The sequence below is a fragment of the Pinus tabuliformis genome, chromosome 8 (genome assembly GCF_031772625.1).
Source record: "Pinus tabuliformis cultivar Carrire ecotype Pingquan chromosome 8, CPIR1, whole genome shotgun sequence".
Classification (NCBI taxonomy): Eukaryota; Viridiplantae; Streptophyta; class Pinopsida; order Pinales; family Pinaceae; genus Pinus; species Pinus tabuliformis.
Genome location: NC_142294.1, coordinates 889,171,823 through 889,196,068, shown reverse-complemented (window position 1 = coordinate 889,196,068; position 24,246 = coordinate 889,171,823). Strand labels below are relative to the sequence as shown.

At 41.2% G+C, this 24,246-nt stretch overlaps 1 protein-coding gene across 5 annotated transcripts in view; it reads right to left on the bottom strand.

The window, feature by feature from the left end:
* Positions 1-10,696: 10,696 nt before the first annotated feature.
* The window catches only part of LOC149238396 (proline iminopeptidase-like), a 327,298-nt gene continuing 313,748 nt past the window's right edge, over positions 10,697-24,246 (bottom strand). For all 5 annotated transcript variants that reach the window (XM_089373020.1, XM_089373021.1, XM_089373022.1 and 2 more), the window contains one exon: positions 10,697-11,171. In XM_089373020.1, the coding sequence (XP_089229146.1) occupies positions 11,070-11,171 (102 nt within the window). In that variant the 3' untranslated portion in view covers positions 10,697-11,069. The remainder of the gene's footprint in view (positions 11,172-24,246) is intronic.

Here is a 24,246-nt window from a genome sequence, read left to right as displayed (position 1 = left end):
CTTGGATGTGAAAAACTTAGGGTTTATGGACAAAACCCTAATGATGGACCTAGATTAACATTTCACTTGAAAGAAGAAACCCTAACTCATGCAAGGAAGGAATGACATCACATTGATGATGAGGATGAGGTTGACGGATAAATTTGCAAGATGAATGCAAGAAGGCTAAGATCAAGAGGGAGTTGACATCTCCTATAATCCTCAAAAGATAGTACTTTATATCTCTCTTCCTTTATTATTATTGTTGTTTTTACTATTAGTTAGCCTCTTGTCTTTGTTTCTTTTGTTGAGTTGTAATCGTTCTTCCTTGGCCTCCTAATGAGGATTGCAAGTACATATTGAAGGTTGCTAAGGCTCTAGTAGCGAATGGAAGTAGTGAAAGAATGAAGCAAAGCTTGTGACAAGAGGACTCCCCCAAAATTGATGATTTCTGTTAAGAGAGAGATTGTACTAAATGAGATCTAAGCTCAGAAGGAGCATACAATATACCTTTGTTCTGATGAAGGGAAGTCAGTGATGACTTAAAAAATGGATCTGCAAGATCTAGCGTGCAGTAGATGGCAACATAGACAAGTACAAAGCCAGAGTTGAGAATAGAATGTTCTCCCAGAAAGAGGGAGAGGATCATGACAAGATGTTTTCTCCAGTTGTGAAGCACACTTCTGTCAAAACTATTATCATTATAGACACTGTTTTTCTCAATCAAATAATTGAGGAAGAAGAAGTGTACATAGAACTACCTCAGGGCTTTGAGGTACATGAGAAGAATTCTCATGATTTAAGAAGGATTTATATGATCACAAGTGAACATGTTGGGCTTGGTATTCATGGATTAATGGATATTTGATGAGTCTTGGTTGATCTTATTATTACATTATTTGTTTCTGACGGAAGCAGAAGGACTCGTGTGTCAAAGGGAGAAACTATGGTAGAAAGATTTACTTTCGTAACAGATGGAGTAGTCAGGGAGCCTTGTTTTAGCTTCAGAGGGAGTTGACCTCTGAGTTCGAGATGATGGTCTATTAGGCTAAGGGAGTAGCTAGGATTACCTCAACATAATATGTTTCAATGTGAGAGGGAGCACCCAATCAGGGTGACAGGAAAGCAACTATGGTGATGGATCCAGTGAAGGAAACATATCAATTTATGGTTGAGCCAAGGCATGTAGCTCAACATGTGTTAGAGTACTAGCACGATAAAGTTGGTCATGGCACAATCAGTGATGGTTCGAGATATGCCTGAAATAGTGAAGTACGGATGTAGGAATTCATAGATTCAAATCGGGTAGAAAGTGCGAAAGACAGAAAGAGTTCATCAGGATACTACTTCAGTTTGAGCTCCGCGATGATTTCTTGGATGAGCAAGAAGCAAAGATATGTTGCATTCAGTACTGCAGAAGCCAAGTATATTGTAGCTTTGTTGGCAAGTTGAGAAGCAATATGGCTTCAAAGGCTACTTGCAGGATTGTCTTGATTAGGTGTAGGTGATGACCACAATGACAGGTCAAAGCACAATGATATCTAGTACCGAGACATGGTACATAAGGAAGCAATTGTTGAATTTTCTAAGTCTATCCGTTAGAAAATTAATCTGTATTCTGCTGGTTTATTTCTTCTACTTGTAAATTCTGAACAAGTTATTTAAAATATTTAAATATCGAAATAAACACAATACAGTCAAAACATCTACAGATCATTAGCTAAAAGAAAACAAACACACAAGTGACACCGTTATTTTTGGACAAATGTCCCCGAAAAAACCCAATGTGGAAAAACTGGTGCAACTATTCTGAGGGTATATTATTATGCAGTCTTTCTGAGTACAATCAGGTGCCTAATCGACTCACCTGATAGAGAAAATACACAGCAACAATACCTCTATATTCGGAAACAGGTTTCAGAAAACCTGTCCCACAAAACCCTCTCTGGCACAACTGAAGCTCAACGCTGGCCCTTCTGGCCTTTGCGTTAGCCCTCTGAGTCACTGCGCAGCCTCTGGGACCCTCTACGTCACTCCAGCAGCCTCTGCGTGAATTATGCAGTTCCTCTGGCCTCTGCGTTGTCTCTGTTGGGCTTTGCGTAGCCTGGACTTGTTGTTGCTCTCGCTCTCTCTGCTTCTGCACTGGTCTCTTAGTACTGTCCCTGCCTCGTACTCACTACCTCTCGTTGCTGATCATTGATTCAACTTTGCTTAGCAACCCCACTCTAGCAAAATGAATTACTGATCACTCTGGTGTATTCTCCAACTGACCCTAAAGCCTCCTCTTATACTTTTCCTGTTGGTCCTTCAAAGGCCAAGATTAAATCTCTAATCAACGACTAAGATTAGATTTGGCTTGATCCATGACTTTTGGAACCTTCTAACGCATTTTTATATTAATACCCATTAATGTTTTATTTTTCTTAAGTTTAGACTTAGGAACTCCATTTAAAATATTGATTATTTTAATATCTCCCAAACCGGGTACAATCTGTCCAAACCATTTCCGGGTCTTGGTGATCTCATGTGCTTTAGCCTCTCCACCAATTTTCATGGCTAGAGCACATCCGATGCTACCCCAAATCAACACTCCCTCTTAGCGAGCATTGTGCTCGAGTAATACTCCACACTGAGCATCACCTTGATTATCCGGCATCGGTCCCTGTGCTGATGCTAGGCCTCCCCACCCAACATCCTCTGCATTTCTTCATCCTGTACTGCTGCCCCTGCCCTTGCCACTTCCACTGCTGCATCCGTATGACAGCTCCCTTTGCATCCGTGCTGTTGCTGGTCCATCCTCCCAACAATACATCTGCACTGCATCCCCCTCTCATCATGTTGCATCATGCTACTGCAATGCAACCCAGTTACTGAGAAGTAAGTAATTGATCCACCCAACTTCTGACATCCCTATCAGGCTAGGAACACTCTTGATGCTGAAGCTCCCTCTGTCGCTAGCAAGTGCTCCCTCTACTGGCCTCTGCACTACTGCAACAACTCCCTGCATCTCGCACCGTTGCACACCTCTTTGTGCCATCCTGCATTGGTACAACATTCTCGTGCCTCTCGCACTATTGCAGCCTACTAGCCTCGCGCTGCCCGGGGACTCCTGCATTGTAGCACTCTCTGTCGCTTCATCTGCATTCATTTCTACCGACATCCGCCAGTCCTGCTAGTCTTTTTGGGGCTCCCATAGCAAGGTACAATCCAAGAGGTTGGGTACCTCAAGGATCCTGCCCCTCATTGTGTAATATTCCTAATTAGCCATGGCTAATTTGAATATTCGATTTTGCTCAATTTTTACTTCTATAGTTATTAATAAATAAAAAAGTGAGGAAAGGGTGACATAACTCACTTTATGAATAAAGTCACTCCCTAGTAGCACAACGTTGTAACTTAAAAGGGGAGCCAAAGGGGCCCAAGGGCCACGTAGAGAAGGGGCCCACGTAGACACTTGGAGGGACTACGCAGATGAGAAGGAACACGTGGCAAGAGAGAGGCTACGTTGGAGGAGGTGGCCTTAGGGTTTTGAGAGAGGCCAACGCTATAAAGGAGAGAGGAGCCTCCTCATTTTGATCATTCGATTATGTGCATTTGAGCTAGTGACTTCAACTTGGAGCACGCTGGCTGTTTAGCTGGTCTGCAACACTGTTTAGTGTATTGAGTGTCTCCGTTCAGAGATCTCACCCTTAGCCCCGGGGAACTTCGAGTGCCTACTCGGGCAAGGTAGTTCCAGCAATGTTTTGTAGTAGGATTGATCTTTGGCGTTGGGAAGGAGCTGAGCATTTGAGGACTGTGCAATGTTGAGAGAGAGGGACACAGTTCTTTTGGTGTGAGTTCTGGATTGGGGGTTTTGTGGAGGATTAGAGCTGGGAGATTGAGCAAGGGATCAACTCTTGCATATTGGAGGATTTTGGCAGAGTTTCAGTCTGAGTTTTGGTGGATTCGATTCAGTGGCAGCGCAGAGCCTTAAGGGACAACGTAGAACCCCAAGGGGGTGATTTTCGGGGGTTGACTATTTCAGAAAAGCTTTCTGGGTTTTTCTGGGTTTCTTGAGCAGAGTCCGATTCCAGAGTTTCAGCATTTTCTGAGGAGGGGAATAGCCCCAAATCCTCATTTGATTTCCAGCAGTAGCAACAACATGACAGTTCTCCAGCAGCTTGGATGCAGTTCAGAGAGAGGGCATTCCTTTGCTATTCTAAGTGTATTTCTTCACTTGCCTTCTGCAAGTCAAGGTGCCATCTTTCTGATCACCTCCTGTACTCATTCCATTACTCAGTATAATAAAATGGCTTAGCATTTATCTCTGCATTTTTTGAGTATCTGCTTATATTTCATGTTCACATTATTATATGTTGTACCACTCTTATTTTTTTATCAATTTGAGTTTCCCGGTCATTACATCATTTGGATGTGTTTGGTTGGAGTTTGCATGGGTTTGAGGGATATTCTGGAAACGAGATATTACACATTGCCTGTAGTCTTCCTGACTATAGCTCGATGTCTCCCCACCTTGTCTCTAGAGGTACATGAGCACTCATGGCACACAGAACAGGCAGGATCTTGGCCTTTCAGATGACAAAGTTGGATGCCTTATCTAACCTGTCCTGATCCCTCGGCCCATTCATGGCCATCTCTCTTCTCTTCTTGTCAACTCCTCCGAGTCTCTCTACTTTCTGCCTGGAAGTTCTCAGTTCGACTCTTGCTAAGTCTCTCTACTTCTCGTCTAGAAGTTCTCGTTTCGACTCCTCTGAGTCTCTCTACTTCCTGTTTGGAAGTTCTCTTCTGGACTCCCTCTAAGTCCCAATTTCCCTCCTGGAAATCCTTCTGCCAACCGTCAAGTTGCCCCTCTCCAATCATTTGTGCAACTGTAACATTGATCCGGATTCCTTGGCTAGAAATCCGCCTCAGAAACAACTTCCTCTACCTTTGTCTTGCCCTGTTAGGTACTATTCTAACCACAGTACCCCACTAGCGTCGCTCCCGCAAACTGCACACAACTTCCTTCGCCCCACCAATTGAAGGATTGAGCCTCTTAGCTCTGCGTAATCCCAACACCGGCAAAAAAATTCCCTCAGCCAACTGCGTCACCCTCTTGGCCTCTGCGTGAGCCTCTCTCTGCCCTCCTCAGCCTTTGTGCTGGCCTCTCTCTGGCCCAGATTGATGACGCAATCCCTCTGCGTCAACCCTTCCTCTGTCGCTTTTTCAAGGATCAACGACTGTCACTCAGGACAACTGATTCTGCTGCAAATGCTCTGCTCAGTGGATGCCTTCAACTCTCCTGTGATCTGCAACCTCGCTCTGATACCATTTTGAATTTTCTAAGTCTATCCGTTAGAAAATTAATCTGTATTTTGCTGGTTAATTTCCTGTACTTGTAAATTCTGAACAAGATATTTAAAATATTTAAATACCGAAATAAACACAATACAGTCACAACATCTACAGATCATCAACTAAAAGAAAACAAACACACAAGTGACACCGTTATTTTTGGACAAATGTCCCTGAAAAACCTAATGCGGGAAAACCAGTGCAGCTATTCTGAGGGTATATTATTATGTAGTCTTTCTGAGTACAACTGGGTGCCTAACCGACTCACCTAACAGAGAAAAATACATGCCAGCAATACCTCTATATCGAGAAACATGTGTTCAGAAAACCTGTCCCACGAAACCCTCTTCGGCACAACTGAAGCTCATCACTAGCCCTTCTGGCTTCTACATCAGCTTCCTGCTGACCTGCATCAGCCCTCTGAGGCACTGTGCAGCCTCTGGGACCCTCTGCGTCACTCTAGAAGCCTCTGCGTGGATGATGCAGTCCCTCTGGCCTCTGTGTTGTCTCTGCACTGCCTGGACTGGCTGTTTCTCTTGCTCTCTCTGCTTTTGTGCTGGTCTCTCAGTATTGTCTCTACCTCTCTGCCTTGTACTCACTACCCCTCATTGCTGATCACTGATTCAACTTTGCTTAGCAACCCTGCTCTAGCAAAATGAATGACTGATCACTCTGGTGTATTCTCCAACTGACCCTCAAGCCTCCTCTTATACTTTTCTTGTTGGTCCTTCAATGGCCGAGATTAAATCTCTAATCAATGGCTAAGATTAGATTTGGCTTGATCCATGACTTTTGGAACCTTCTAACCCAATTTTATATTAATACCCATTAATATTTTATTTTTCCTAAGTTTAGACTTAGGAACTCCATTAAAAATATTAATTATTTTGATATCTCCCAAATTAGGTACAATCTATCCAAACCATTTCTAGGTCTTGTCGATCTCATGTGCTTTAGCCTCTCCACCAATTTTCATGGCTAGAGCACATCCGATGCTACCCCAAATCAACAACAATATGGCTCCAACACTAGTCTGCAGTCAAGCAGATTACTAAGAAAGCTTTTGTCCTGGGATGAAGTTTGTATACTTCAAGGACAAGCTTGGAGTGATTGAGCATGTCTCTCTCAGTAAGAGGGAGTGATGAAAACTACAACATCTAGGACAATCATTCTCCCTGGATTAGGTTGACTAGGATCTAGTAAAATGGTCCAATGTGATAGCATCAAGAGCTGACATTCCCCTTGTGTCAAGTATGATTGGAATTGGGGAGAATGGTCCAGCAGAGGACAATCATTCTTCCTATGTCAAGCACTTTGACCAGAATAATGAAGAATAGTCTTAGAGGCCTAGAATCACTTAGTTGAGTGGGTTCCTTTCAGCATCAGGCTCGGTGTACTCTCTAGATAGGTTGAGTGAGCCCATTTAGCATTCAACCCAAAATTACTTAGGTAGAGTGCGGCCTTTGGAGCTTCACCGCGAGTCAAAGAGATTGACCAGGATGATGGTGAACGAGGACCAGTCAGTATACCATGGGTCAAAGGCGTCGACCATAATCATGGTAACTAGTTGATGCTAATGATGTACCATGTATCAAGAGTACCAACCGAGATTAAGGTGACGATACATGATAGGTTAGAGGTACCGACCATAATTATGGTAATTTGTTGATGCTGATGATTTACCATGTGTCACAATTGTTGACTAGGATTATGGTAATTGATAACATTGATGCTAATGATGAATTGTTATAACCTTTTCTTAGAGAAATTTTTCAACAAGAGAACAATTGGATAATCATTATGAATCCCCCCTAGCTAAGAGACGGTGTTGAATTTTGTAGCTTGCCTAGTCTTCATAACTAATCTTTTAGCCCTTGAAATATATAAAGATTAATATAAGACATGTTTTTCATGTCGTTTTCAAAAGAGAAAAATTTGGATTTTCAAAATTAAATTTTTGACTCCAAATAAGGTTAAGTCGGCCCTCCTTCAAGTCAAGTTGGCCCCAGGCAGAGAAACACCCATTCGACCAGTCGGAGTCACTATATATATGACATTCGACCTCCTCATATTGGGAAATTTCGGATCACACAAGATAGAAAACACTTTTTTGGGCATCCATGCGAAGAAGAAGAAGAAGACAAGGTGGGCAAAGAAGAAGGAAAAAATATCTCATGCATTCTCTCTCTTGTTTGACCTCACACGTGTGAGTTTTTGATAGTTTTTTGGGCAATAATTTCTGGGTAGAAGTCCGAGTTTTCTAGGTAGCAATAGGGCCAAGTTTCTAGACAATTTTGGGAGGCCAAAATTCAACAGATCAAACTAGGTTGAGTTGATTGGGCATCTTCGTGACTTGACCTAGGGGCAGTTGACTAGATTTGACCTAGCTATATTGTTGGTCAATTTGACCTTATATTTGACTCTATGTATCTCTGTTCAATTTAATGATTTCTCTAAGGAAAAGTTTGTTGGGTTTTTCCTCATGTGGGTTTTCCCAGGGTAAACTCTTGCGTCTCTTGTTTTGCTATCTCTCTATGATCTTATTGTCATTTTGTTTCTATTGCTGAGGTCATCTATGTAATTGCTTTATGATGAATTCGAATGCAAGAAAAGATTAATGTAAGAAATCATAAGAAGTAATTATCAGTTAGAAGATCCTATGAAAAATCAACAAGGTGATCCAGTTCAACACAAACTCAAGGACTTGAACAATATGTGGAAAATCCTTCAAAACATATGAGAATCTTATCTATGATAGATTTCACACAAGATTTTCCTAGTCCAACATATTAGTAAATTCTATCCACAAAGGGAAGTGGACTTGGTTGGGATTAGAAGGACCAATATCCTCATGGAATGATTACACAAAAGCAATTGAATGCACGAAATTCTAAGGAAATTAAATGAAAACCCATCTAGTAACCCATTCCAATTCAAAAATAAAAAAACAAAGACCATTATCAAAGGCTAGTGTAATATTTTAGGAAAATGTCAATCTTGTTCCTATAATGTTACTCATGTCATTTCCAAAAATAGGCTTTAGAAAGCAGCTTTCGAAAAAAACAGTAAATCAATCCATATTTATGCAAAGCTATCATATTTTTAAGAAATTTTATGGTCCCTATTAAGAACAAATGGCATAGCAAATTTGCTTCCATCCTCCATATTTGCATACATCCACTATAGTTGATTTGTTATTTCTCCATACTCCATCCCTTGATGAAGAAGATCCTCTAAAGTATGGAAAGACGCCCCACATTTTTGTGCCTCAACTTCTTTTGAGTTGACCAAGCCAATATCTTCATCCCATGTGTCCTAACATAGCATGTTTCTTACCTTGGAATGACCCTTACAGCAAATGGTTAGATCTAGGTGCCTCCACACATAATGATATGAGGTTTTGAAGCCTGCGGTCTAGCCATTTCCATTGAATTAATTGTAGGCAGTGATGATGCTATAAGTTAATATCATTGACAGAATTGGATGTTATAATTGTATACTCTGAAGGAAACCCATTCATGGACACTTTCCAATTGGAAAAGAAAAATTCAAGGCACTCAATTCATGTGCCGTACAATGAACAAGTGAATAAGACACCACAAGGGACAATACAATCAACAATCCAACCAAAGTATTAGGAAGAACAAAGATCCCATGCATAAATGATATTGGGGCACTAGGGGTTGGCCACAAACTAGGGAAACAAAGGACCCAAAAGTAGTGGGCGTAAAAGGAAGCATTATAGTTTCTAGAAGTGTGATTGAAATTGGAGAACCTACACAACACCTATAAAAATTTGCTTGTCAAAATGGCACCAAGACCATTCGCCTAAAGAACCTCATGGATGTGAAATCTCCATCCCTATTACATTCGAGGGGTCAAAGCCAGCAATAGAGTTAGTCACTCCAGGTACCACAGAAAAAATCTCAACAATAGATGAATTATTAGCATGAGAATTTGCAGTAGTTACCACACGAGAAATCTCAATAGTGGATGTGTTAACATTGAAGCCAATCACACTAGATGCTATAAGGGAATTCTCTATAAGAGACATAGAGACACGAGGATTCACACCACTTAGATAGAGTCAAATTTTTCCCATAGAGAATTCCTAGGCACTGCATGAATTAAGCATGCCAAGAAATGCAAGTATATGAGACAATAAAAAAAGGAGTAATTGTGTTGGTCACAAAGAAAGTTGCATTTTACACTAAAATTTCATATGCACTATCTGATTGAGTCAAGACAAGAAACACTGGGGAAGGTTGTGCCTTGAGGTGAATGAGTTGTAATCCTAGCCTACACTTCTACTTGAAGGCCACCAAACTATTATTTGGAAAACATGAGCCTGTATTGGATGATTCAAAGGTGGAATCAAGCTTAACTGTGACAAACACTGAATCCTCAAGTTTTTGAACAAGTTTCACTCCTGAGTTTTGAATTATTGGGGTTTTCTTCATCCACTCGAGTGGAAGAAATGCTTTGTCTCCCCATTTCACATTCAACATATATATGTTGCAAGTGGGTAGAACCTAGATTGTTCTCTTCATGTTTCAATTATGCGTTAACAAGAGTTCTCCTTTTTCTTGGCTTCTCCTTAGTTCAATCCATCTAAGTCCAGTAGTCTTCAATCCAATTTTCCATTCATCATTCATAGATTCCATATTCTCTCTCTCTCTCTCTCGAGTATGGAATCAATGAATGATGAAAGGAAAATTGGATTGAAGATTACTGGATTTAGATGAGAAAATTTATTAAAAAATGATGATGGGTTATGATTCGATAAAATAATCTTCACTTCAACATTGTATTCCTCTCTGTTTCTGGATATATGTTTGGTGTGGGGGCTTGAAAAGGAATGCCACAATAGAGGGTGGGGAGGGGGAGGAGTGCCCAGATAGAGGGTGGATTCATTCAAATTTTAAAGCAGATCTTACATAATCAAATTTCTTCTGCACAAAGATTGCATCAAATACCATCCAAGAAATGTGAGACTTCTAGGTTCAAAGATTAGCGTCAAAATCTCTGATGGGATCTTTCTAAGGTTCAAAATCAGAATGTTTTGCATACAGTCCCTTGATTTATATAAGATTTCCCAACGAAGAACAAAAAAAAGTGTACTGAAAGACATACAACAGAATGATTCCATGAATATACAATTGTTCTGCATACAGTGAACAGTTTTATATGAGTTTTCTAATGTGCTGCTTTAAATGAGGTTTACCAGTGCCAAACAAGAAAAAATATACTCAAATACCTAACACAGATGATTCCATGATTTTACAAAGCTTGCAGATTTCTAAACCATTCAAGCAATGTTAAGTGAACTAATTTGTCCCAAGGTGAGGCTCAATTAATTATCATATACAATTTCAAGCAAGGGTAAATTCAATAAGAGCCATGGCATAATCATCATTCTGATAAAATGGTCACATGCATGCAAAATAAATGAGTGCAAAAATGGAGTTGAAGTACATAGTTTCGGATGATTTGATCGGGCACTGCTCATTACTATCTCCTCTTACTGCTTATATAGATATTGCCACAGATAAGTGGATGGATCAGAATAAATCATATCCATCCAATTGTTCATATAATGAAATTTGCAAAGAAAATGGCTTTGGCATACCGTTATTTACCTTTCTGAACATTATTCCTCAGAACAGGCACTGCTAGCATGTAAAACAAGCTTAAAACATACTTATTAAAAAGAGGAACACTGATGACTTTTGGTGAGGGCCATAATGCATTGCAGGTTACTTCCTCTTATTCAGTAATTCTTTGTGCCTCTCATTTGCTGCTACCAGTTCTGCTGTAATCCCTGGTTCATTAGCTGAGTGGCCTGCATCAAGAATTACCTGTGCATGTGCAAAAACACAATGTTTCCACTAGTATTATTTGATCGTGGTTAAAATCAACCCCCAATTAGAATATAAAAGACACAAGTCTTACAATCAACCCCCAATTAGAATATAAAAGACACAAGTCTTACATTGCTAATATAAGATGTTAAACAATTGATGCTCAGACACAAAATGATGTTATTTTCGCTAAGAGATCCGACAAGAAGCCTTTTCTTCAGAAATCACTTTCCACTAGATTGCATCAACTAGGGTATACATAATTGCAAAACACTGATATTTTATCATCCTCTCTGTCATTGATTAATAGCTTGCTTTGCATAACTTTAAAATTTCAACAATATACAAGATTTATGCAATTGATAGGGAATGGAAATATGAAAAGAGTCATTTATTCCTGTAAAAAGTGTCTGAAGAGTTTTCACAAAAATCTACAACCAAATCAAACCATATTCATTGTACAAATATAGAAGATGCTATCACCCAATGCTCCGATTCTTGTCCCTATAACTAAAATTTCAACATAATATGTAAGATGCTTAATGCAATTAATAGAACACAGAAATGTAAAAGGGTCAGTTCTTGTAAAAATGATCAGACAGTCTTCACAGAAAGATAACAAAATCAAACAATTTTCATTATCGAAATATGGAAGATGCTGCTACCCAATGTTCTCATTGTTGTCCGTGTACCTGATTGAATCTCAAACTAATCTAAAAATATCAAAGCCATCAAACGTGGAAACAAATACTTATGTATCATGTGGGATCAAGCATTTCACACAACGGTGGAAACAAAATAATAAATATGTTATCACCATAGTTACCAGAATTGCAAGTCAAACTAGGTTATCAGCATAGTTACTAGGATTCACTGTGTTTATTATTATCAAAATAATAAATATGTTATCACCATAGTTACCAGGATTCACTGAGTTTAATTCGGATCGGACCCTGAATGGTTTCCCAATTCTCCCAGTTTGACTCAGTCAATGCAAGTTTGATTCATGACTCGCGATTAGTCATGAACCAAAATTGATTTGCCTAAGTTAGACTCATTTAAAATTAAACCTCTGCTGTATGTGTGCATATCTTATAATTTTGTACTCGAAGAGTTTTTCCTGATTTCTTCCTGATCCAAGTCAAACTCTTGGCCCTTCCGCCTCATTAATTTTTTGCCAATTCCAAGTCTAGTGACATTGGTTATTACCAAATGTTTTCATTGTTGTCTCAGCACATTGTAATGGAGCTTCAAAAATATCACCAAAGAAAACTGAACTTCATCAAAGTAACACGCATATAAATGTGAAGCAAATAAATTGCTAAATTCATGCAATTATATGGATCAGGCATGTCATCATATTATGTGTACACAATGCAAAGCAGTTGAAAGAGAGTCAGCAAGAGAGTTGAATAGATCAATCGATAATGGAATGAGATACAATTTTTTTATCTCTATTAGAGAGACAATCGACCATACAATCAACTAGCATGGGGTTTAGACATAACTCAAAGAAAACTATCACCTCAGTTGTCTTAACCTTGTTACCAACTACCTCTGGGTAGTATGCATAGGAGAATTTTTTTATTCTAGATGGTCCTCAACCAGCAGTCAGCAGCCCCTTGCAACCACCAGATAGCTCGATGTGCCATTTCCTTCGCCACCTGAGACAGCCGTTTGGTCCTTCGCCCATCTGTTATGAATGTATGTTTGAAGGTGGGCCTCCCAACCCCAAAGGTATGACTTTTCATTGGTTTAGTTGAGTAATTTTGTTTACATTTCATGGGCACTTTTGGGCATGGATTGGTGGGGGAATTCGGCGGAAAGAGTTGGCTAGGTCTGTGCTCTTGTCTCCCCTGCTTGATTTGGGGTTTAACCTTGTATCTTAGTCCTGTGGGATCTCCTTTACTGGCCACTAGCTTTAGGGTTGGCACTACATTAGAAATCCCGATTTTGGTTGCATGGTCTCGCTTCCAAACACCATATACATTGCCCTTTTCCGCTCATTTTGACCCCATTCATCATTTCTCCCGTTCGGTTCCATATGTGCCCACTGGGTCCACATGTGCCCACTAGGTCCACATAGGGCAACCTCCCTTGTAATGTTCCTTTTTCTAGTGTTCCTTATGACATGGTTAGGATGGACTTTTAGAGTTGGGGGCATATAGGTCACAGGTGCAACTTGGTGTCATCAGCGGGCCCAGAGGCCTTTAGAGGGGTTTTGAGGAGTATCTATGAGGTCCGATGGCATTCGCTTGGAATATTCCATCATTCACACAATTTACCTTTCGTTCCGGTCCATTTTGACAACTTTCAAAAAACAGAGTTATTATTGGGCCCGATTTAATTAATTACGCTTAAGGTGGCATTCTAAGAGGAATACTTGACAGAACACCTTAGTGTGATAGCTCATTGGAACCAGAATGAGAAGATCTACAGGATGGGATGGTTAGATGTGAGTTTTAGTGACTTGAGGAGACATGGTGGCCAATTTACTCTTTTCTCGCATAAAAAATAATATTTTAATTGAAATAAAAGAAGGAAATGCACTCCATGATTAAAATAATAATAAAATAGGAGGTTCTAGAGGGGTCCATCAAATCTATAAAAGAGGAGGAGGAGACCATTGGAGGACATTTTGGATTTGATATTTCTTCTTGGATGAGAGGTTGAGAACCTAGTTCTCTACTTCATTGGTAGCCCCAGGACGAAAACCCTCGGGTGTGTTAGTGGGTGTTGGACGAAAGCCCAACACTCTTGAGGAGATTTCACTCAGAAATCTCACAGTGCTTCATTGGAGTTTGGAGAGACCAGTTTTGCAGTAGCGGCTTGCAACAATCTTCTCACCGAGCCACCGACATCATTTCCAGAGCCATTCATCAATTGGGTCAGAAATCTTTTTTTGGGTTTTTGCTCTGCTTGCTTGGTAAGCTCAGGTTCCACTATTACTTCATGCCGATGTACTCTTTTTAGTGGATTAATAAAATGGCTTAGTGATTTTATCGACATTTATATGTGTATCAATTTGTTGGCTGTGTCTATTTACAATTATTTTGTTGTTCAAGTTCATTTCTGGAATCTACTATTAAAATTTCCATTAGGGATATTACAGTGGTATCAGAGTTGTGCATCCTGCCAGCCTAAGGGTTATTGCAGAACGTCGGAGAAAATCAAGGGTTTCAGAAGAACTAGTTTTCGGAAAATTTTCCAGTGCTAAAGATAGGTCAAAATTGCCAAAGGTTTCTTCTTGCAGGTTGGTGAAATTGTCCCTCATTAAATATTCTACAATTTTAGTTTCAAATTGTGGAATGAAAATTTTTCCCAAGAAATAAAATATCACTTTGAAAAAGGGGCCAAATTATTTGTTGAAAAGTTAAAAATTATTAAAGCCCAAATTATTTTCTAAAGGCCAAGAGCGAATCACTATAGAAAAGAGGTCAAATAACTTTTGGTGGAAAATTAAAAATCCGCTTAATCGAATTTGAAGGGTTGTCAACATGATCGAAAGGGGTTAAGTATTTGAGAGGCCATGTTTATATATTTATATATATATATATATATATATATATATATATATATATATATAGTTCATTTGGGGTAGCATCGAATGTGCTCTAGCCACGAAATTTGGTGGAGAGGTTGGGGCACATGAGATCTCCAAGACCCAGAAAGGGTTTGGGCAAATTCTAAATAGTTCATGAGATATTAAAATAATTAATATTTTTAATGGAGTCCCTATGTCTAAACTTAGAGAAAATATAATATTAATGTGGATTAATATGAAACTGTGTTAGAATGGTCCAAAAGACATGGATCAAGCCAAATCTAATCTTAGCCATTGATTAGGGACTTAATCTCGGCCATTGATATGTCAATAGGAAAAGTATAGGAGGAGGCTTGAGGGTCACTTGGAGAATACACCAGAGTGATCAGTCATTTTATTCTCTAGAGCGGGGTTTGCTAAGAGAGATAGAATTAGTGATTGGGAGTTGCAGCTGAGGGGCATTGAGTACAGAGAGACAGAGAGGCAGGGATAATGTTGAGAGAGAAGCGCAGTAGATAGGGAGAGTGACATAGTAGCAGTGAGAGCTCACGCAGGCCACGTAGAGGTAGCCGGGAGTTGCGCAGAGCCTCAGAGAGGCCAGCGTTGCTGACGCAGAGGGCCAGAAGACTGACGCAGAGGGCCAGAAGGCTGACGCAGGGCCAACGCTGGGTAAAGAGCGGCTGACGCAGTCTAGAAAACGCCGACCTTGGGTTTTCAGAGAGACAGAGAGGCAGGGATAATGCTGGGAGAGCAGCGCAGTAGTCGGGGAGAGTGACGCAGTAGTAGCGAGAGCTCATGCAGGGCCATGTAGAGGTAGCCGGGAGCTACACATAGCCTCAGAGAGGCCAGTTGCTGACGCAGAGGGCCAGAAGGTTGATGCAGACCCATTCAGGGTGACGCAGGGCCAGCGCTGGGCAGAGAGGGGCTGACGCAGTCCAGAAAAGGTTGATGCTGGGGTTTCTAGGGCAGATTGGAGCTAAGGAGCTGCCGGAAGGATTATCCCGGGTTTCAGCCAGGAGATTTGTCTCAAACTGAGAAGTATTATTGCCAAGGAAATTCTCTGTTGGGTAGGCCAATTTTGGCACCTAGATTGTACTCTGATATTGCCTAATAAGAAAACCTTCAGATAGCTGCACCGGTTTTCCGACACTGGGTTTTTCCGGGGACATTGGTCCAAAAATAACAGTGTCATTTGGTGTGATTGTTTCTGTTTCTTTTAGTTGTTGATCTGTAATTTGTTGAGCATGCACTAGTGTTTATTTTCAGTATTTACATTGTAAATAACTTGTTAAGTAATGGAACAAGTAGGTAGGAATAAATCAGATAAAGTGCATGGAGGGTTTCTAGCTAAGTAGACTTCGAAACTTCAACAATATATATATATATATATTTTTGTTTTGAAGTCAAACTTTATCGGGCTATCCAAATTTATTATTACACAGGTGTTGAATACTTAATCCAAGGCTCTGAACCAGCGACAAATTCTTGTCCTGAGAAATAAAGGATTCCAAGTGTCATTCCTCACTGAGTTCAAAGCAAGCTCTGAGCAAAATTTGTTGAGCCCATAGCCAAATATTTCATGGAGGCAGATGTCCTTCTGTGTTTGCAGAACCCTTGTGCGTTGAATTCCCTCTTGAGGTTGTGTTTCTCTGCTGGGTGAGGGCCACTCTCTTTGTGCATTGTTGGACAACGTACTTCATTAGGACCACGTATTTTCTTGGTGGGTTGAGCGTAGCCTATTGCTGGAAGTTACTATCAGTCACAGACAGACCGTGAACCTTTTCTTGCTGGACATGAGAGCTGGTTCTACTATTCCCTGTGTGTATTTATTTCTATGTCTCGTTGGAGGACGTTTTGGGCCTGTTGAGGCCGTATTACTCTTGTTGGTCGAAGTTGGGACTTACTTCATCTGCGCTGAAGTTTTAGCAGTGGGGACCTTGAGCTCCTTATTATTGGACAGAATATAGGTCATGGGTCATCTTTGTATGCTGGATTCAAAGCATTTATTGGTGCCGCTGATGTATTTCTGAGTCAATTTTTGAGATGAGGTCTCTCCACAAATTATATATCCAGGAGAAAATTCTAGTAGCTGAAGTTGCCCATTAAATAACTACCAAGGTTCATGCCGAATTATTCAGTTTATGAGAGGGCCGATTTGAAATTGGAAGGTGCATTGTTGCACGTAATTCTTCTTTTTGGCCAAACATCCTCAATTTGAAACCGAGTTTAACATCAGACGGTTCACATTCAGAGTTATGGAAAAAGACGAATCTTGTTGCATCTGTCAGAGGCCACTTCAGGAAGCCAAGATTCACTACTAAAAAGATATATCCACTGTGGGCAGATTTATCATTTGGGCACGAGTTCTGTATGGAAACTTTGGGCTGAACATACACATATGTATCCTCCTTGTGTTTGTAAGGCAAAATTGAGAGCCTCTCCTTGACATTCGTTGAAAGGAGCACAATACAAGATTGAGCTAGCCCACGCTAGAGGTTAACCAGACTATAGCTGCACTTGTTCATTTCCGGGCCAAACCAAGTCTTCTTTTGCACAGAATGGTCACCTGTAGCTTAACAATGATTGCTGCCACAACTGATTATTCCTAAACAGAGCTTGAAAGATTCCAGGTTCCATCTTCTCTTCTTTGTGTTATAAATTTATCATTTCATAATTGTCGGAGCTAGAAAGAGAACATATAAATATGTTGGGCATTATTTCTGAGTTGAACAACAGTGTTGGAATGTATGTCAATGGGCTGCATTAATAAATTTCAGTGGTTTCATAGTGAGTATCACTCCAGCTGATTGATTAAATTCCAGGTTTAAACTATGGAATTTTATTTGTGCTACCGTATTTGCAAATTAAAACCCAAATCAAATGAACTTACACCCACAGAAATTTGCACATGAAATGTTTGACAAAACTCAGAAGGGGCCAAATTGGTTTCATAAGCATTATATCTTTGATTGTTGAACAATGGGATATTTGAAACCTCTCACAACACAATTGAGAAGATTGAACAACACTGAAATCAGTTCCTTGAACCACCATGCATCATTGGACCGAAAATCGAAGCAAGACAACAAACCCTTCTCAAAGGGGGTCTATGCCATTCTTCAGAAGGAACAACGAAGAGCTTTGCAGAAGGAACTGAAGATTGGACACAAAATCCTTGCACTTGGAACAGATTCGAAACACATGAAGATCACATGGGAAGTCCTTTTCAAATTAGATGAACTGGATGCACTCCTTTCCAAAGTGAGCCAATTAAAAGGGAAGAAGCTAGCTTGGGCTCTAAAACCAGCTATGCTTGCTCTCATACAACACAAGTTCTTGGAGGAACCTTGTGAAGGGGTTAGATTTCCAGTTGCATCTTGTCTCAGTAACATCATGAGACTAACCGCCCCTATAGCTCCGTACAATGATGATGTTATGTGGAGAGTTTTCAGATTGATAGTAGAGACTTTCCAGGACTTGGACAACAGTGCAGGCTCTACCTTTGGGAAGAAGCTTCAAGTTCTAGAAATTATGGCCATGACTAGGATTTATGAAATCATGTTTGATCTAGAGTGTGATGGGTTGATCTTGTAGATGTTGCAATGCTTCTTCAGCATTAGGAAACATCATCCTGACACAGTCATAGCACACATGCAATCCATCTTGTCATTATGTATGAGGGGTCGTGATGCCAATTTTTGGGATTTGCAGTCTTGATAGTTGTCTGTTTGGAGTAGGGAGCAGTTGGTCTCACATGTTGCTTATGAGCTAGCCAAATGGTCGGTTGCGCAGAACATTGGGTTGTTCAGGAGATAGTTGACCAGGGAGGAGCTGCTCAGGTTTGGTGGATCATGCAGCAAGAATGAGCTAAAGAGGAAGGGTCTTTGCTTCATCTGCAAGGAACCTTGCGAGCCTGACCACTCATGCTTGAGTGATGTGGGGGAGATGGCAAAGGTAGAGTAGAAGAAGAGTCCTTTTGACTTATAGGGTGAGGATTCTTCATTGGATGAGTCCATGGGTTCATATGAGGACGCCTCCGAAGAGTGTGAGTCATGTAGAGTTGTTGATGTTGATTTTGGGTAGCATCGAATGTGCTCTAGCTCCGAAATTTTGTGGAGGGGCTAGAACACATGAGATCTCCAAGACCCAGAAATCATTTGGTGAAATTCCACCCGGATTGTATTTTATTAAAATAATTAATATTTTTAATGGGGTTCCTAAGTCTAAACTTAGGAAAATTAAAATATTAATGGGTATTAATGAAAATATGGGTGAGAAGCTTCTAAGAGACGAGGATCAAGTCTAATTTAATCTTAGCCGTTGATTAGAGACTTAATCTCGGTCGTTGATTTCTCAATAGGAAAAGTATAAATGGAGGCTTGGGGTCAGTTGGAGAAGACACACAGAGAGATTGAGGAAATCGATTTTCTGAGGTGAGAAGTTCTAAGGAGGGAAATCAATTGGGGAGATCCTGTAGTTGAGGGGCAGTGATAGTTCGAGAATACAGACAGAGAGAAACTTGTGGAGGCAGCATAGTAGCTGGGAGAGCTGACGCTGGGTCAGTCTGGGCCCATGCAACCTTGACGTAGAGCCAGGAGGGCCAGCGTAGAGGAAGAGCTGCCTTCCACGCAGAAAGTCGAGGAGCTGCCGGAAACTGTAGGGAAAGCTTATGTAGTGGGTAGTAGCGCTGACACAAAGCCTCAGAGAGCTCCACGCAGGCCCATGCAGTTACTGCGAAGGGGCAGTGCAGTTGTAGCCGGGGCCAGCTAGATTTGTTGCCGGATCAGCCAGATTCTGCCGGGTAAAGTGAGGTAAAAATCACTCAAGTTCTCCGCCATTGTATTTCTCTGTCATTGGTTTGCTAGGAGGGCAACCAACATTTGTATTCAGAACTTCTGCTTAATAATAGAAAACCCTCAGTTGTTGCACTGGTTTTCCCGCATTGGGTTTTCCCAGGGACGTTTAGTCCAAAAATAAGTGTGTCCTTTGCATGATTGTCTCATTTATTTTTCAATTCTTGATCTATATAGTGGTGTATGCTGCAGTGTATTTACATTAATATTTTTTGAACATTTCCGAAAATAACTTGTTAAATGAAGAATACAAGTAGGTGACGTAAATCAGTTTTGTGCAGTAGGATTTCTGACTTGTTTGATTCAGAAATTTTCACATCAGAGCAATTGCAGATCAAGGAGGACTGAAGCCATCAACAAAAGGACATAGGAGAATATGTGCTAAAGATAGTTTTCCCGAGAGACAACTTAGTTTTTTAGCCAAGAGAGTAGAGGAGGGGTGACGCAGTCGCCAAGGGAGACTCACGCAGAGCCTGCATCAGCCTGTTTGTGTGACGTTGTAGCTGCAGAGGGCAGCGGAGTGATTGCTGGGCCAGCGCAGAGATTGTTGAGTCTCGATTTTCCTATTGTCGGGGCTAAAGGTGTTGCGTAGACTTCATCTGAAGTTGCTAGTGGGGTGCTGATTCTGTTGGTGCAGAACAATACATAGTGGGGCAAAAGAAAAGTAGAGGGAATCAGTTCCTCAGAAGATTTCTTAACAAGAAATCTAGATCGAGTGCTGAGCAGTAGCAAAGAGAGATTAGAGAGGGGTGGTTCAACAGTTGTTGGCACAAGGATTTTTGTGAAAGAAATCGAACTTCAGAGCGAGCTTGTTCCTTAGAGGATTTCTAGGGCCAAAGAAATCCAGATCCGAGTTTTGTTGGGGCAGCAACAAAAGAGGGAGAATAGAATTGGTTTGACACTCATTTGAGCAGAGATGGCAGTTAATGGACTGAGGGATCAGGACACGTTGGGTGGAGCATCCAACTTTGTCATCTGGAAGGCTAGGATCCTGGAAGTTTTGGACAAAAATCGCATCAAGGATTATGCCTTGAAGACGGTTTTTGTTCCAATGGATGTTGATCCTCTCAAGAAGTACGAGGAGGCTCAGGCAAAAGTGAAGTGCATGATCTTGGACGGGGTCAAAGATCATGTGATCCCACATATTGCTGAGAAGGACACAGCAAGGGAAATGTGGGAGGCCTTGACCACTTTGTACAAGGGAACTTCCGTTCAACAGAAGATGTTGCTTGAGAGTCAGCTGAGACAGTATCAGATGCAAAAGGGAGAAGAAATCGATCCCTTCTCAGATTGGAAGGGATCCGAGACCAGCTCACTTCCGTAGGGTCTACACCAGATCTTGAATTCATGGTTAGGACTGCCTTGAATGCAGTCATTGAAGACTGGGAAACCTTTGTCCAGAGCATCTTGGGTAGGGCTTCTCTCCCCAGTTGGGAGGAGATGTGGGCAACTCTTCGACAGGAAGAGATCAGACGGTTGACCAAGGCAGGAAGCAGCAACAAAGGGATCAGAGCCAAGAAGGAGGAAGAGGAGGATGCAACTCTTGCATCAGTGGGACAATAAGGGCAACTTAAGAGGAAGAAAAAGGACATATCCAAAGTCAGATGCTTCAGATGTGGAGAAATGGGTCATTTCGCCACACAATGCCCTCGGAAGAAGGGCAAAGAAGTGAAGTTTGACTCAAAGGCTGCTCCAGCGCAAGTGGACAAAGAGGGCGATGATGATGATAGTGCCATGAGTGCTCATGCACCTCTAGAGAAGAGGTGGGGTGATATTGAGCTCTAGTCAGGAGGACTACATGACGGGCAGGATCCTTGAGGTGCCCAAACCCTTGGATCACATACGGCTACGAGAACCCTTAATGACAATAGCAGAATGAAGGGAGTCGGTTGTTGCGAGGGATGATGGAGCAATAGTGGCAGAGCTAGAGTGTTGCAGCAGTGCAGAAGGTATAGAGCAAATACAACAACAACGCAGTAGCATCAGAGGGTCAACAAACATTAGCAACAGAGGTAGCTTCAGCGTCAAGGGGCATCCACACTTACCAACATGTCAACTTCTGGGTGGTTTTTCAGTTGCTTACTTCTCAGCAACTTAGTTGCAGTGCAGCAGTTAGCAGTGGCAATGCTATGGGCAACAGATGCAACATATTGAGAGGGAGCTGAGTACAGATGTAGCAGTGACAGTGGCAGTGTCATGGGCAACAGAGCAGTGGATGAGGGGCAGCACGCCGAGCATCAACAGCGCAGAGGACGGATGTTGCGGATCAGTGTGATACTTCTGTTGGGAAGTATTGCTAGAGCACATTCCTCACTAAGAGGGAGTGTTGATTTTGGGTAGCATCAGATGTGCTCTAGCTCCGAAATTTTGTGGAAGGGCTAGAACACATGAGACCTCCAAGACCCAAAAATCGTTTGGTGAAATTCCACCCAGATTGTATATTATTAAAATAGTTAATATTTTTAATGGGGTTCCTAAGTCTAAACTTAGGAAAATTAAAATATTAATGGGTATTAATGAAAATATGGGTGAAAAGCTTCTAAGAGACGAGGATCAGGTCTACTTTAATCTTAGTCGTTGATTAGAGACTTAATCTCGGCCGTTGATTTCTCAATAGAAAAATATAAATAGACGCTTGAGGTCAGTTGGAGAAGACACATAGAGAGATTGAGGAAATCGATTTTCAGAGGTGAGAAGTTCTAAGGAGGGAAATCGATTGGGGAGATCTTGCAGCTAAGGGGCATTGATAGTTCAGGAATACAGACAGAGAGGCAGAGAGAAACTTGTGGAGGCAACGCAGTAGACGAGAGAGCTGATGCTGGGTTAGTCTGGGCCCATGCAGCCTTGACGCAGAGCCGGGAGGGCCAACGTAGAGGAAGAGCTGCCTTCCACACAAAAAGTCAGGGAGCTGCTAGAAACTGCCGGAACATCCACGAAAGCTGAAGCAGTGGGTAGTAGTGCTAACGCAGAGCCTCGGAGAGCTCCACGCAGGCCCACGTAGTTACTGCGAAGGGGCAGCGCAGTTGTAGCTGGGGTTAGCCAGATTTGTTGCCGAATCAGCCGGGTAAAGTGAGGTAAAACTCACTCAAGTTCTCTCCCATTGTATATCTCTGTCACTGGTTTGCCAGGAGGGCAACCAACATTTGTATTCAAAACTTCTGCTTAATAATAGAAAACCCTGATTCAAAACTGCCATATCAACTATTGACATCAATGACAACCTAGATTAACAAGAACACCTTAGTGTGATAGCTCGTTGGAATCAGAATGAGAAGATCTATAAGATGGGATGGTTAGATGTGAGTTTCGGTGACCTAAGGAGACATGATGGCCAATTTACCCTTTTCTCGCATTAAAAAGAATATTTTAATTGAAATAAAAGAGGGAAAAGTGCTCCATGATTAAAATAATAATAAAATAGGAGTTTCTAGAGGGGTCCATCAGATCTATAAAAGAGGAAGAGAAGGCCATTGGAGGACATCTTGGATTTGATATTTCTTCTTGTATGAGAGGTTGAGAACCCGGTTCTCTACTTCATTGGTAGCCCCAGGACAAAAACCCTCAGGTGTGTTAGTAGGTGTTGGACGAAAACCCAACACTCTTGAGGAGATTTCACTCAGAAATCTCACAGTGCTTCATTGGAGTTTGGAGAGCAGTTTTACAATAGCGTCTTGCAACAATCTTCTCACCGGGCCAACGACATCATTGCCAAAGCCATTCATCAGTTGGGTCAAAGATCTTTTTCTGGGTTTTGCTCCGCTTGCTTGGCAAGCTCAGGTTCCACTATTACTTCATGTTGATGTACTCTTTTTAGTGGATTAATAAAATGGCTCAGTGATTTTATCAACATTTATTTGTGTATTAATTTGTTGGTTGTGTCTATTTACAATTATTTTGTTGTTCAAGTTCGTTTCTGGTATCTACTGTTAAAATTTCCGTTAGGGATATTACATCCTCTTCCCCTTTCCCACACCTTGGGTCTGACCTGGAACAATGCCCCAGAGGTTGATGCAACTAAAAAGAAAAGAAAAAGCATAATTTGGCCACTCTAAAAAAGAAGTGTACCACAAAGATGGTTGGGACATTCAAATTTTGCACATGGGCAAAAGTCAAACATGAGCCCTACCCCTTTTTCATGGCCATCACATCACCCGGGTTACTATGGACCCTAGATGAGCCCTCTCCATCATTAAGGAACCCATGATTATCCCAACCACTGGTGGGCAATTAACTGCCCCACGTTAAGGGGGTATACACTGCTATATATTACACACCATGCTTTCATCTTCAGGATCCCCGAGATGTTATGAAGAAACATCAATCAAAGGCAAAAGGCATATAAAGAAGGGTGGAAAAACAAAGATTGGAGTAACTCATGTACCACAATTTGCTCCCTCCTACACTCATATACCCAGGTGTGGGCTTCCCTTATTATAGCTACCCTTGTACCATAACTTGTGATCTGGATGAGTCCCCTGATCCCTGTTGAAGAATGTAAATAGCTTTAGTCTTCATAAGTCCTTGTCAAAAAAAAAAATATTATTAAATAAAATGACTTATTAAAGCATGGGTTTCATGCTTGGGTTAATGTTTTCTAGGTGAAAGCCCCCATTGACGGCGTCTAGGTTTTGTATTGAGTCATTAGAGTCATTGTCATTATTATTAGACCATTCTT